Genomic DNA, 15,899 nt, shown 5'->3' on the forward strand with positions numbered 1-15,899 from the left:
TTTGGGAAAACATAAATCCGTCCAATAAAAAACAATTTCTTCCTCAATTCGGGAAAACATTGTTTGATGTGAGCCATTCGAGAATTGATGAGGATTATTAAGCGAGTTTAGTTTTTTATTGTGTGCATCGGTGACTGTGTGAAGGTTGTGTTGTCCGGTTGTGTCGCTGTGATATATAGCGAGGTGGATAGCTACATGGCCGTTAGGTGCGTATACCTTAGTTTGCCAAAGTAAAGAGTTAAGAGTCAAATGACCTTGTTGTACAGGTGTTGTAAAAAAATCAAAACACAATCGTCAATTTACCCTACGATGTTCTGACAATCATTTGACTTATTTCTTGTTTTCTCTTAATTAATACGACATCAAAGTATCACCATCGAAAAACTATAGAACTATAATCTATGAATGGATGGCAATAAATAATTTCAACAAACTTTTACTGTGAATAAAACATAAACGTTGTATTTGAAAACAAACCAAAAGGTCTTACGAGCAACAGAATTAATGAATCCGCAATTCAGCGAAACAGTTAGGCGGAAGTGAAACAAGTAGAGCACGATGCAAAACAAGCCCTAGTTCAGCGATCTCTCGGCGCTCGGGAGCGACCGGACAAAGCCACCGCAGGCGAATATTAAATGATAACAGACATAACAATAGAGCCCAATGATAAAACTTTCAATGCAGTGCCAACACCTCTCTCTTGGCGCCAGAACTAAATTACTAAAGCGACTATAACCTGTCTCCTTTCAAAATTTGATTGTGCCCAACATCACACGCCCATGAACTCTATAATGAAACGGCCGTATAAAAACAAAACTATGGGCATACATGATTAGGTCGATACACGAGTAAGGTAGAACCACTAAACAAACAACCATTACAAAAACGCCCCGTCACCGTGTTGGAAATCACTTATTGTTGGATGACTTGCAATCGCGCAAGTGCCTTATGCTAAGGCTCGCGCTATTTGAAAGGCGCCCAACGGTTATATTGTATAGATTTGATTCACGTTTCATATCAGCCTAGACAAATATTTGTAATACGTACCATTCATCTTGAAATTGTTAGCATAAATACTTCACGTCTTGAACTAAGTGAGCCTTGATAAAGTTTGCTTTAGTAAACGCAGCGGTCACCTTAATATTCGAAGTTGTGTGTAAATGATATTAACTCTTCATAAAAGGTAAACAGTAGCCAACTATATAGCGAACTAAGTCCAAAATAGTATTGGCAAAAGTACCGCTTTGATATGGTCAAAATTAGAACTAATTATGAGTTTTGCAGGACAAGAAATGTAACATAGTTAAACGCATAAGAAAATTATTTCTATATACGTATATCAACTATCTAGTTCAAACTCAGGAAGACTGTAGAAACGTTAAGACTTATGTTAAATTGTAGATTTCTATCGATAAATATTAATGAAATTAGTACAAGTTTCATAAGTAGTTTCCTTTATATACGAATGCTGGAAATTATACTACAATGAAAATATTTTTTTATCTAAATAGCTGTATAATAAGAATGGTTGTGTTTAATTAAAATTGTAAAGAATTTTTAAGATTTCAGTCAATTCTTTAAAAAAAATTAAAGTGATTTTTCGCGCGTATTTTAATGTTTTCAACAAAAAAAAATATCGACAAAAAAAAGTTAATTTCCTATACCAAGAATGACAATAGTGATATAATCACAATTACAAGATCGATAATAATTATGTATAATGCACTATTTATCGATATTTCATTGTTTCGTGAATCGATTCATCGTAAAGGACAGAATATTTCTGATACAATATAATTTTAGTAAGATCATTTGTCGGTTCGGCTCGTGTCCGACATGCACAAACAATAGCGCGCGCCTTCGAACGGCTCAAATGAGGCGCGGCGTCAACTCTCGGGTTGCAGCGGCTTGGCGCCGGCGGCCGAAACCTTCGAGAAGTTAGCACACCCATTCAGAAAAAAAACAAACGCACAATACACTTAAAGTTTCCTCTCGACGCGCGTCACTTCACAGGGTAATAAGCGAGCGTGACAAACGAGTCCGACGCGGATCAGTTTCTTAATGTATGACGTCATATTTTTAAGTTTTTTCTTGCAACTATAGCTCCTAATAGGCTACGGCAGATACCTAGAATGCCTAGGGTTCAGGTTAGTGGATTTCCAATGATCCGATAGCGATCCGTATATTAAAAGGCAATTGCTTCGTCTACACTTATTTGGTTTAATTAATATATATTCCTTAAAACAAATTTTATTGAGCCTACGTCCGCTCAGCTTTACAACTATTGATGTATCTTGTATCGGGACCACAATTAATTGGCCAATAAGCGCGTAAACCTCAATGACTATAAATCATTAAGGACTATCGCCGTCTTAATTAGACTGATGTCGACGTGGCCTCGAAGGAATAAATCAGGATTTGAATTGCTTTCCGCAGGGACACACCCACCGCGACCGGCCGTTAATGGCGCGTGCAACCGAAATCTTAGACGAGTGTTTGGGAACATTTTTTTTTTTACATAGAATCCGTCTAACATGATTTTTTCTTCTATAGTTTTTCGAGGAAAAAATATCAAGTTAAGCTTAATAAATGTATTACCGATAGCTTCTCGATTGTAACAATAATACGCCAATTGATGTAATGATAATACGAAATTGTCTCAGCAATGAGACTATTCGGGAATTTTTTAACAGAACACAATATTAGATGCATTTGCTAAAATCGAAATATTAAATATACCGATTAACATAAAGTATCTTGATTTACTTATACAAGTTATAGGCACTAACCAATACTTACATTTATAACTGACCATCAAAATAATCGTTCGTTAAGCAATTAATCGAATGATTTCGATTTAATTACTCGGATCGGCAGATCACCGAGTCCGCCCCGTTTGAAATGGAAGAATCGTAAATCAACAATAATAAACTCTGAGTATACACTCCTTTTTTTATTGACAAAGCAAACCTTTATCAATACAATTACATGGTCGTTAGTAGGTAGTTAAATATTATTGATTTGATTTTAAGAATCAAAGTTTAATAGAATTGATACCTGGGTCGATGGATTTAATAGAAACCGATAGTCCCCAGAGTGACGCATGCCTCTGTTCCGAAAAAGGTTTTTTCATTTTATCTAAAATTGCATTATCTTAGTTTGTAATACGAGAAAGGCATTTTGTTATCCTACACCTATTGGGGCGAGGAGGCCCGGAAAAAAATGGCACAACTGTTTATCTTAAAACAGATAAATTACAAATCTCTAACATATTTTTTTTTGTTTTAAAAAATGTAAGTTTTGATATAACTAAGTAAAATGTTTACTTATTCAAGACAAATTTCAGATTTTAAGCTTTCGATCTTAAATGATTTTTGTTAATCTATGAATAATAAAATTAGTTTGTATTTCAGTAGCACGTAATAATTAATCAAGTATATAATGCTTCAAAGCGTTTGCGGAATTTATGTAAAAATGTAATAAAAAAAGAGGAATCGGAATCGCAACGGAAAGATCGAAATATTAAAAAAGGACACGAGCGGCGCCGCAGGCGGTCCCTTGTCAATTAATAAATAATCGAGCTCTTTAGATAGGAAGCAATGATGACATATTTAAGCATTTCATTTCTAAAAGATACAAGTGATGTGCATAATAAAAAGGTTCATATAAATATCTAAGTGTGTGTGTCCACACGAAGATATTTCTCGAAATCGATAATTCTATCAGCAAGCGAGGCAAACGAAAATAAGCTTCAAAGCATTTTTTATAAGGCAGACGACAAATGTCAAGCAGCCAGCCACCAGTAGCTAACACATGTTACATATTGTTGGACAATCTTTACTGTTGCTTTATTAGCTCGCGACGCGGATAGGAGAAAATGGAAACATGCCCCATTCGAAATTTCAAAGCAGATGTTACATGCAATAGACTCAGTGACGGACTAATTGGGGACAAATTCTATATAACGTTAGTGAATAATTATATCTGTCTAGAGAAAACGGCGGTTACATTATAAACGACGTCCAGACAAAAAGCGACGAGACGAGGAGACAAATCTCGAATAATTCTAATTAAATTCATTTAACAACTATTCACATGCTCACGAAAGGATGCCAATAAAATTCAAATCCAATTGCGTCGACCCTTGATTTACAACGGATCAATAAAAGTGAGGTCCATCATTACCTTTTTTATTGCGCACTCGATAAAAGTAATGTGATCTGTATCCAGGGCGACAACAGCACATTAATCAAATAACAACCTACAATGTCTTTACTTCAGATATAGACAGATTTAAATACTATTCTACTTAATATTTATAAAAGAGGTCACTTATGTTTTTACTTTTATAATTTTACTACCAGACGCCTAAACAAATAATGAAATACGTATAAATCAGTGTAACGAATTACGAATTGGCGATCAAGCTCAGTGTATATGACGTCTATATATCAAGTACACAGCCGAAACAGCACAGACACAATAGTTGGATAGGAAAAAATGGACGGGGCCTGAGAGATGGCTCGTAAAATAAAACAAGGGACTACGTCCGTAAGATATGTCAAGATAGCATGCGGCGGGGGGTTGGTGCCGGCGCCGGCGGTGCACCCGAGACCCAATTAGACGCACACCTTTTGGACATGTGCTCTCGCTTGGCGCTAACTAACGCCTAAAAACTCGGGGATGTGGGCACGCTACATCCGTTACCGTTTATCACTTTTTTCCGTAAAATTCCGTGGGCATTGGTTGATCATCGAATTCGTCCGAATTTTTTTGTGACGAGAACGATTCAAAGACTGCTAATATGCGTTGATTTATTTACATTTATATTACACAGTTATAATTTTTTCCAATATTCAAACATTTATACTTAGCAAATTTTACATAAATAAAAGAGAACTTATAGATGTACGAACGTAAGGGAAGCGAGGTAATGTTAGACGATTTTATGTTATCTTAAGTCTCAAATATAATTTTTTTATTATATTTGAATTACATTAAATGTTTAACGTTTACTATAATTTAAATACATATAATTATTGTAACAGATGGCGCTAGTAGTCATAAAAATGTTAAAGCAATGTAAATATCAAAAATGCTATTTCGTAGAAGTTATAAACTTCTACGGACTTGCTTCGGTCAGGCTACTGTTTTTTTTCGCAGTTATCGGTGACATTCTACGCCACACAACATAAGATGCATGCCTATATCTTATTAATATTATGAATGCGAATGTTGAAATTGATGGCTAGGTGCATGTTTGTGAAACGGTATCTGCAGAACGACTCAGCGGATCTCGATTAAATTTAGCATACATGTAGAACACAGCAAGGAAGAAAACATAGGCTACTTAAAAAGTTTTTTTTTTTAAATTCCGTGTGTCACCTAATTGTCATTAGTTTGAAAATACAATACATAGTTATTATATAAAGGTACATTACCTTGGTTCTGACGAGCTTTGGGTTATCTTTACACATCTTTGCAAGGGAATGATATTCTCCACGTGCGGCGCATAGAATCCACTGCTTCTGTTTCGAGTCCAGAGGGTCGGTTTCGTTCTTATGATCCAACTGCACGTAGGAAAACGAATCAAGGAATTGCATAATAAATTAAATAATTAGTCAAAATAATTTTATTTCTACTTACAGATACTTTGTCCCCTTCATCCACACTCTGCGAACAAAGAAACAACATTTCCATTAACAAACCGATTAGAATAATTCCTTTAATAACATTAATCATAATTTGCCTTAACTATAAAACTTTTAAGGGTTATTGATCTATTATTTTTGTTGTCGCTTTTTGTTAAAATTGACGGTAAATTGTAGTTTTTTTGCGACATTGAACCGATGCGACATTGCGAAAACAACAAAGCGAATATAGGCAATCGCGACCGTTATTTATTGACTTTTTTAAACATAGGCTCGTCATTGATAGCAAACAATTTATTAAATAAAACCGAGCACCTAACGTATGAAAACAAAAGATTAGGACAATAAATAAATACGATATTTACATACATAATAAATATCTTAAAGACACATATAAATTAATCGGAACCTAATATTTCAAAATTAATAAATGAGTACTTATATTGTGAAAATAATATTTTGAATTAATGGTCAATAAATTCGAATTCTCCCGTCTTCAGGCTTGCGCTGCGATTGTATGGTTTGTTAGTGGGACGCAATAGGCTTTGATAAAGAAATGTGATTAGACACTTTATTTTGTTTCGGATAGAGTTGAAATTTGCGTAATATTTGTTGGCGGTTGTTGGTTTTAGAGTCCATAGGTTGGGCGTGCGCTGCCCAGCATGACCACTTTACCACCTGTCGTTACATATTTATGTCTACACTATTGGCCTCACTGTTAGGGACTTCGATATTGACAAGATAACATCCTTAATGTGATGTGTTTGATTTAATAATAAGATTAAGTTTGTACGTTGCCGGCTTTTTTTAACCCGCGGGATCGACAATCGACCATTAATTGCTAATAAAGTGTTACTTATTCATTAATGTATATATTTGAATTTATGCAATTAATTTGAGAGTTTCTAATAAGAATATAAGTATCTTTATTCAAGTCAACAACCAAAATTAGAAACTTTTGCATGGTAAAATTAGTATGCTTCGGTTCAATCCGTTGCATTTTTCCGCCTATCACGTATTAGCACTTTTATCGAGATGAAAACGTTCATTTTAGCAATAGTACCATATAGATAATGGATAACGTATGTACGTGTTAACCCAATTCATTCTAACTTTAGATAAGATAGTACTGTTTCCTGCGAACGCGAACAAAACTCAAGTCGTTGATTTGACGTATAAATTATCTCATTTTGCCAATTTCAGAAAACTTCATTATTTATATGACTACGTTCTTTAGACATTCCTTTAACTACTATTACGAGGTAATGGAGCCCGTTAAATATGCGACGCTCAAGTAGAATTTAAATGGTTAAGATTATGACAATTTAATTACTGTAAATTCGATTGAGTCTCCGACATCAAATAAAAGGCTACGAGTAATAAAAATTGGAATTCAAGAAAATGGTCAAACGTCGCTTTAAACAGCTGCTATCACCAAAAGAGTAATTCTTTTGAGTACTTCTTAAAGTACTTTTAAGGTAAACCACTTACAATGTGAACATTAATACCTTAATACTTAACATGCGAAGGAGCATGACAGAGAATTCCATGTTTCAATACATCCATACTTTCTTTGCAGCCATAGGAAATAACATCTGCTAAATGCGGCGGAACGTTAATTGAATAATGCAATTTAGTGAACTTTTGTAGGCAACAGTTACAACCGCCTCAGAATCCATCGAACTCTTGCTCTGTGTAAACATCATATAAAGTCCAATAAAAAAGCATCGTGGTTCGAATTCACCCAGTTTCCGTACTTCCAACATATTTTATGAACTTTCCTAATTGTCATACAAATATAATAATGACTTTGACACACTTTATAATCGTGACTGAAAATATTATAGTTGTGAGCTATCTGTGATCAGAAATAAAAGTAATTAAATAAAATTTCAATATTAAAAAAATCCCATAAATATACCGAGTATTAACCGAATAAGAAGTTACGATCGACTAAAACAATTGCCGGTGTCACTAGCTTATTAAATTTATGGTAAACGAAGTGACTTCTAGGGAATGGAGTCGGTGTTCGAGACGGTCGCCTCTCCGTCGCCGTAGGGCTCCGGCGAGCGCCCCGGGACGCCGGCGGGCACCGTCAGCTTCGCACTGGGCGCTAGTGCCAACGGAACATTGTGACGCATACGTCCTCCGTACTCTTTGAAAGCCTTACATTATAAGTCAAATAATAAAATTTATCGTGAGATTTATTTCACGTTTTATTTTATAAGAATACGGTCTTACGATGATCTCATTCGACGCCTTAATTTTAAAGCCTTAATTTTTGTTTAGGCAATGAATTTGTAAATTACGTTTTTTTTTTAAACAGAGAAGAGAACAAATAACGTCTATCTAGTTTTAATGTGCTCCTCCATCTATAACTCGTGATATCAATTAAATCCCCCATGGTACATGTACTACAAAGTAGCGAGCACTTTTTACCTAACAGCAAAAAAACACGATGCAAATTTCGATACGGACATTCAATTGTTTTACCCCCACGGAGCGTATTAAGGCTCCTTAGTTTTATCTCTCGTCAGCTGACAGCTAATTCATCCGCTCCTATTTTCCATCGGATCGACAAGGCTCGTTGATCGTGGCATCCAGTCGATGGCCGCAAGTGATTCTCAGGGCTCGTACTCGGCCGGGGAACAATGAAATCGGTCATATTTTCCTGCCAACTCGCAGCGGACCGTGATCACTTATCTCCCGCATCGTGCATAATAACAACGATACGGTTGTTCAACGTTACGATGACGTACTAATAAACAATTCATATTTTCGCCAACTTTTTGAGGAATTGATACACTGAACGTTCAGATAAATGAGCGTTTCTCATGTGTTACTTTGAACATAGGCATAAAGCAAATACACGCTTTCATTGATCTTATCAACCTAATCAAGAATCCAATACTGAAGCAATTAGGAAGTTTTTGTTAATACCTATTGTAAAAATACACTGCAACGTTCTGTAAAAAATTCACTTAGTTATTTTAATTTTATTTGTATAAATGTCAGAAAAGAATTTTCATGGATTTTCGACCTGTATCTTGGTAGCCGGATGATGAACTTAATTCAAATAAGGGAGTGCCAAGGGCGTTATAATCCCAATTAATAATAGAAAGATTCATTGTATTTGGTATACGCCTTAGGGACATCGAGATGAACAATGTATTTCTATTTAAGAGCTTCTGATATTAAATATATTCTACTAGAATATAATAATTCACAAAATAAGTATACTTTTACAAAGGTTATTTTACCTTAAGATATATAAAACAATTTACAGAATTTCAATTAAATTAATTTCCACGTTGCTTTGTTGCTTATTTCTTTCATATTAATACGATGAAACAAGACAATACTACTACGACTACCTTAGAATTAAAATTAAATTGAATGACTAATTGGCTAAAAGTTTTGTGATACCAAAATCTCTATATAAAACATATCGTCATCCCTGTCTTTTATCATTGACAGAACAAAGATAAAAAATTGTTTTTAACAGATATTTTATAATATAATCAGAAACTCACCGTAAGGCACACGCACAGCATTGTTAAAAATATGTTTTTTTCAAGGATAAGTTAATTTTTGTTGATGAAATAATCACCAGGCATTTTACAAGTTCCTATTGGAGAGAGTTTATATCATCTAATAAGAAAAGTATGGTAGTGTATATTTGTCTATACTAACATAACCTTTACAGACGCAGACAAAACCTTTACAAAAAAAAAACAAATTTGATCCAAAAACAAAAGCGCCAGCAACAGTTAGTTCATAATAGAATTAATACTGCAAATAAATAGAGTCATTTGCGGCGTACCCCATTAAGACAAAAGGCTAGCCGTAAACACGAACAATTTCTACTTCACGACCGGCCCACGCAATTAAATGTGGTCTTAACTTTGACACGTTAAGAGAAATCCTTTAACTTTAGCTTCTACATATTTGGAAGAGAATTTGTTGTGAACATTAGATAGTATTCAAATTACAACATTTGAATTGGAACAAATGCCAGTGGCAGTTTTTTCATCCAAGTCTGATGTGGGTGCCTTAAAAAGTAGGGTGTATAGCCATTTACTATGCTAGGGCGTACCATCTTTTCATAATTAAATAAAACGCGATGAAATCAATGTGAAAAACATGTGATAACTGTGAAGAAGAATTAATAAAACGAATACAAATTGATGCACAGCAAACAGAGTTCAGAGCTAAGAGTGAGCAATCCGTCAAAAGGTAATTTGTCAACGAACCATACAAGCTCATTGAGGCGAAAACCTTTGAGCTTTTAATAACGGATGTAAGTAAACTTAAACAAAAAATGAGATGGCGGAGGCAATAAAACGTTTACTGAGTGCTTAGCCAATAAAAACGAATTGAATTTCGCGTTTATCACTTACTTAGGAGAATCTTTAAAACGCGACAATAAACTATCCGAGGGAGCAAAGATCTTATTATTTAAGAAGAATAAGGATACAAACAGAATTCGTTGAAACGAGGACGCGTTTATGGCGCCTAATGCGGAAATGAATATCACACGAAATCAAAGGAATAATTAGCAGGTGGTTGGAATTAAAAAAAAAACAAAATAAGACGAACACGGGCAACGTGGGCGCCTAAACGCACGAATGGCCTCGTTTCGAGCTTTAATAGCTCACGTGCGGTTTGGACACGACACCGGTCGTCAAGGGACAATCGACCACGAGTCACGAGGACGTATACAATACGATATGCACCATGAATAATGATGCTAATATTGACTCGTACGGTTTCGTACCACGTTGCCGGTGCGCCGGGACGACGGGTCGGCGAGCCGCACCACTCCCGACAGGCTATTTAATAAAGTCAAACTGAATTCCCGACTGGTTAACATGAATATTGTATGCAATTATTGTTAGTTATACACTGATGATTTTTAGTTGGTAAACAAACCATCTGCATACAAGCAATAAGACTCATAGATTTTATAAAACGTACAATTGATAAAATAAATAACTTTATAAGTTTAATGCCTTTTGAATGAAAGGGGTTTATGATTTTTCTAATCTTATTTGTAGAAATGTGTAAGACAATATCATCTCAATAATCTGTTTTTCTTCAAAAGAACCGGATGCCGAAATTTGACGTTGAAGTTGCTTGAAGTCCAAGTATCCCTTTTATGGTGCAATCGAAAAGGAATACACTTCATAAAATCTTTGTAGATTAATTTTTTTGAAAGTATTTTAAATGACGAGCGGAAGCGGGCGTCGTCGGTCTATTTCAGTGTTGATTTATGTGTCAGGATCGCGCCCGGACGGGTGGCAATGTGGCATATTAGTGAGAGACGGATTGGTCGTTTATAATTTATTAGCTTCCGCGGCGAGCGAGTAAGTGAATTTCTATATAACTGTAACGCGTGTCAAACGTGTTTGAAGACTTGTAAGTGCTGCACTAATTGTTCACGCTGGCGTGATGTTAACTATTCATATTGATTTATCAAAGCCCGCACTCGTATCGACACTGTCGACAATCTGATCGCTATTGACACTTTAATATTGATGATCCTACATTACATTTATATAAATATTTTAACGTGTCTGACGTTCAAAAATCAGTGATACAGTACAACGATATACATGCCTTTACAACGGGGTTAATGTAAAAGCTCCCGTGCTGTTAATAGGCTACAATGTGCCGTACGTGGTATAAAGCAATTGTAAAGTCCATTAGGCACGTGGAGGCGTATGCGTCGCAGCCTAATATTTGTCATTAGGAGCTTTTGTTGTTCGTGTTGTAGACTACCCTCGTTGGGGTTGTCCCGTTCGCAAGAGTCCCAAATTATTTATTGTATAAAATTTTTCTCCCGCAACAAACATGCCTCATAGGTTATTTTTAATGTGCCCGTTGGGTGTAGTGAAGCTGATTATTAGGAGACGCTAGAATAATGCTTTTAAAGATATTACATTATTGGGTTTTTAAAAATTAATCCACGCATCGTTTATGGCCTATTAGGATGTTTTACAAGGATATTAGCAATTTCCCTTTCCGTCTCAGTATCCCGGCGCGATTACGAAAAATGATTATCGATAATAATCAGATTGTACGTCGATTTGACCGCCAAAGGGTCATGACGAAGGTTTTACAATTCAATTAGACGCGCCAGGTGTGGACGGGTAGGAAACTTTTACCCGAGCCTCAAAGCAACATTTTAATATTCAAAGGAGTTTTATTAGACCAGATAACGGAATTCATAGTTTTATTTTACTAATTTATAGTTGGCCTTTCCACTCGCTTTGCTTTTGAATATTATTTGAAGTGAGTTTTATCAAGATAGTATAATATTTAAAGGCTCTTGATGATGCGACCGCCCTGTCAACGTTAACAAAGGCGTTATAACCGTCGTGGTGACTCAATAGACTGTTAATTTCCAAGCGATAAAAATGTGACGGATTAAATTATGATATACTTAACATTTCCGGTTAGAGCGTGGTTTAAATAAACAACGTATAATTAATGGCCGAACAATTTTCACTAAGATATTTATACTAAAAATTGTCTGTAATATCAGTATATTACAATGGAAAGCAAAATGTTCACTGATAACAAACTAATCAATCTTAGTTATAACAGATAAAACGTAGGATTCATCTTTGCTGAAGAGCAAATGTCCAAAATAACCTAAATGTAACAGACTGAAACTATACACGTCCAGAAAATGTGTCAAGCGAAGATTTAATTGTCTACTTCAACCTTACGCTATTTAAATTACATATTAAAAGAAAAAAATTATTTTTAAAAACTTGGCCCATCTAATCTCATAATTGTACAGAGAAAGAATAAATTTAGTAGATGTTGAAACCAATGTACTGGCTGTATAAAAGCAAAAACAAGTAACATTAAAAAAATCATAATTAAACAATCCCATCAAGTTCTAAATCTGAAATATCAGAATACATTGTAAAATTTATAATAACGCGGCACGCCTTACATTGTTAACGTCTTGTACAAATTACCAACACTTAGACATCGTCGCCGGAGTTGTTCGACAACGTAAAAACAACGTACACCCCTCTCTAATCGCACTTTAATTATGACGCTTGTTTCTCATACCGTCGTGAATTGTATTTACTTACGTAATTATTACTTTGAACGGTCAGCTAATTATAAAAATTTTCGGGACCACGCCACGCCGGTTGCAACCGTTGCACCTGCCCTATAAATATTTTGACTCGGTAAACGTCGTGAATAGTGTGTTAACTGCGTTGCTTTAATTATTGCGGTCTACGTTTAATGTAGTCAGAGAATTTAATTCGCTTCCCACTTATAATTGAGTATCGTATAACAGACTGTCACCATATAATAAGAGCTATAACCTAATTCCACTGTGTCATATAATGTCACTAAAATAGGTAGTAAATAAATGTCCTAGATTATACACATTTCTATTTAATAAAATTAAACATTCTCTAACTACCCGATGTCTAGTTTAAAGCAGGTGCTTATTAAAGTTAAATTTTACGACTGACACTTGATTGCTATATATTTATTAGTGTAATAAATATTATATATTTAAATAGTATCAAATTACTATTGGTTTTCCTTGAACAACGACTGTCTTATAATTAAGTCTTTTGCGTTGTAAAACATAATATTTGATTATGTTGATATGAAATAAATTATGTTATAATATTTTAGTTGATTATTTGTTTGAAGTGACTTTTAACTGTTTATAAGAACTACTTATAAACAATTTCAACTTAATAGTTATATTAATATATATTTTTTTTCATAAATAACACACGCAAATATACCTAAACTTAGTATTCTACTGTTGTTCCAATACATAAAATAGTCTATATTGTATCTAATAAAAGAAAAGCAATGGCAATATAGATCAACAATGACATCTGAATCTATGGGTATAAGTAACCTTAATAATCACAACTCACTAGAGCCCCCTGTCAAAGTCAAAAACTGTCACAAGATCCTCTTTGTACGGTAGCTGTCATGTTATTTTTTCATCTATAACAAAATTGGTTTTATATATATCCTGACAAAACCACAATATGATGTGTATTAATACAAGTCTCACTGCAATGAAGGTCTACTGTTAAATAACAACAGTATTTCACACAAGGGCAGAATTACGAAGAACACCAGTACACATTCAGTATTGCTAGTGTTAATTGCATGTTCATTGCCAAACCAGTACTGTACCGCCTCAGTGTGAAAATTCAATTAATAACCGCACTGTCTAAATGCTATAACTCACAGTTTAGTGAATCAGTAGCACAGGATAAAACTGTATTAGGGATAAAAGATGCCAATGTCAAATGTCTTGTTAAGCAGGTGAAACCAAGTTGTGTCGCTAGTATAATAACAAAATATCAAAATTATAAATTCAATGTACTAAAATAATGACTTCATTTTAGTAAATTATTGAATAAATTGGCAGGTGAATAATGACATTTAAATAACTGGTTAACCTCTACAAATTGCAGTTATTACTAATTGTTATTTATTCCAGTTAAATATCACTTAACTTAATGTGTACACTTAAGAACAAATTACAGTATTACCAAATTTCATAGAATAAAAAACAAAGTGTTTCTCGGCAAATGTTAAAACAACCCATGAGTTTACAATGTTGGTCGCCCCTGTAGAAAAATGTATGTACAAAATATTTGAAAGAGGTACAACCTCTCAGTCATATCAAAAAAGCAATAACAATGCTATATGTAATTAACAATTGTTTTTTATCAGGGTTTTGTCTATGAAGAAACTCATTATCAAAACAAAAAAATTATATTGACTTGTTTTCAATTATTAAGTCTTAATTCTTTTAGAATATTCAAACATTTCCTAGGAATTATTAAATTAATTCTCAGGCAAACATTTTTCAAACGTCAAACATGCTTTTCATTTTATTAAGTTTACGCTGTGAAAAAACTTAAAACAAAAACCTTAGACCACTTTGTAAGAAAAAGACACAATATCTTTTATGTCATTATTGTACACTTGATTCTAGTGGAAAACCTCTATAAGCAAATTACATTACACTCCTAGTGGATAACCACCTTAAGGGCAATATTTTGCAACATACATCTTATTAGAGTTTTGTAAAAGTATATCCCAATATCAATTGCGGAAATTCATACATCAGACAGATTTCAGCCCTGGCATTGTTATAGTTAATGTGTAAAAAAAATAATTTGTTGAAAAATTCACTCACCGAATTATTGAATCCTATTTTATGTTTCGGTACATCACTCTCCGAAGCCATCCTGTTGAACATTTGCTTCCTTTCCTTTACAGATATTTTTTGTTCATTATCCACCAACATACTTTCACTTCTTGAAGAGGAGAGTGATGGAGATGGGGTATCATTAAGGTCTGATACATCATGGTTCGGAATTGAGTTCCGAGACCCACTATCTGACACTAGGCTTGATCGTTTCTCTAATTTTTCACTTGCTTTCCTTCGTGGATGAACTTTAGGAGGAATATCTTCAGTTGATGCAAATAAACTCTCTTTGGAGTCACTTTTTGGCATTTCAGGGCTATTTTGATCAGTCGAATTGTTATCTTGAATTATGTTTGTTGAAATATCAAAATCTTGATTAAGTTGAAGTGGGGGTGGAGGTTCATTTATTATTGATTCTGAAACAGTGGCCTCTGTGACGCTTTCAGTAGGCGTGACATTAGAAAGTGGTTCCGATACTTTATTTTCACAGACATCGTCACCGTCTTTAACCGGCATATATTTTTTCTTTAGAATCAACCATTTCTCGTTGTTTTGATTTTTCATAATAGCCAAAGTATTCACATGTTTTTTAAAAGTATTTCTTGCTTCATCTACAAATAACCAATTTTGCGATAAGTAAACAAAAACACTTTCCAAACAAAACACTTTCGTAAACTTTTACTCACCTCGCATATCTGGATTCATCAAAAACATTTTAAAATGTTTAACTAACTCAAAGTTTGTCACTTTGCCATTGTGAGCTAACATGAATTTCAGTATTTCATCAAAATTTAATTCGGTTGGCGGCGTCGACATTGTGTTTTATTTCTTAATTCTTATTCACGTATTCTGTTTTGCAGTCCGCCTAAAAGTTTGACAGCTGAGGTTAATTTGACATACGAACTTTTGTACTGCGTAAAACGTTCCTCTATACGCACAATTATGTATATGCAACGTACCTATTTTATTTTTATGCCAGAGCGGACCATTTGCGACAATTACAGTATTGTAAAAAAATTGATTTA

The 15,899-nt window shown here is 34.3% G+C and overlaps 1 protein-coding gene across 2 annotated transcripts in view; it reads right to left on the reverse strand.

Annotated features, from left to right (window-relative positions):
- The window catches only part of LOC106126440 (ankyrin repeat domain family member sosondowah), a 36,511-nt gene extending 20,768 nt beyond the window's left edge, over positions 1-15,743 (reverse strand). Inside the window, exons 1-4 of one of the 2 annotated variants that reach the window (XM_013324117.1) lie at positions 15,561-15,743; positions 14,863-15,485; positions 5,647-5,673; positions 5,442-5,558 (exon numbers count right to left, since the gene is read on the reverse strand). In XM_013324117.1, coding sequence (XP_013179571.1) covers positions 5,442-5,558; positions 5,647-5,673; positions 14,863-15,485; positions 15,561-15,690 — 897 coding nt within the window. In that variant the 5' untranslated portion in view covers positions 15,691-15,743. Of the gene's footprint in view, positions 1-5,441; positions 5,571-5,646; positions 5,674-14,862; positions 15,486-15,560 lie in introns of both variants that reach the window. The other variant, XM_013324116.1, reaches the window with a different exon arrangement.
- Between the last annotated feature and the right edge of the window lie 156 nt (positions 15,744-15,899).

The sequence above is a fragment of the Papilio xuthus genome, unplaced genomic scaffold (assembly GCF_000836235.2).
Source record: "Papilio xuthus unplaced genomic scaffold, Pxut_1.1 DF825017.1, whole genome shotgun sequence".
In the NCBI taxonomy this organism is placed as follows: Eukaryota; Metazoa; Arthropoda; class Insecta; order Lepidoptera; family Papilionidae; genus Papilio; species Papilio xuthus.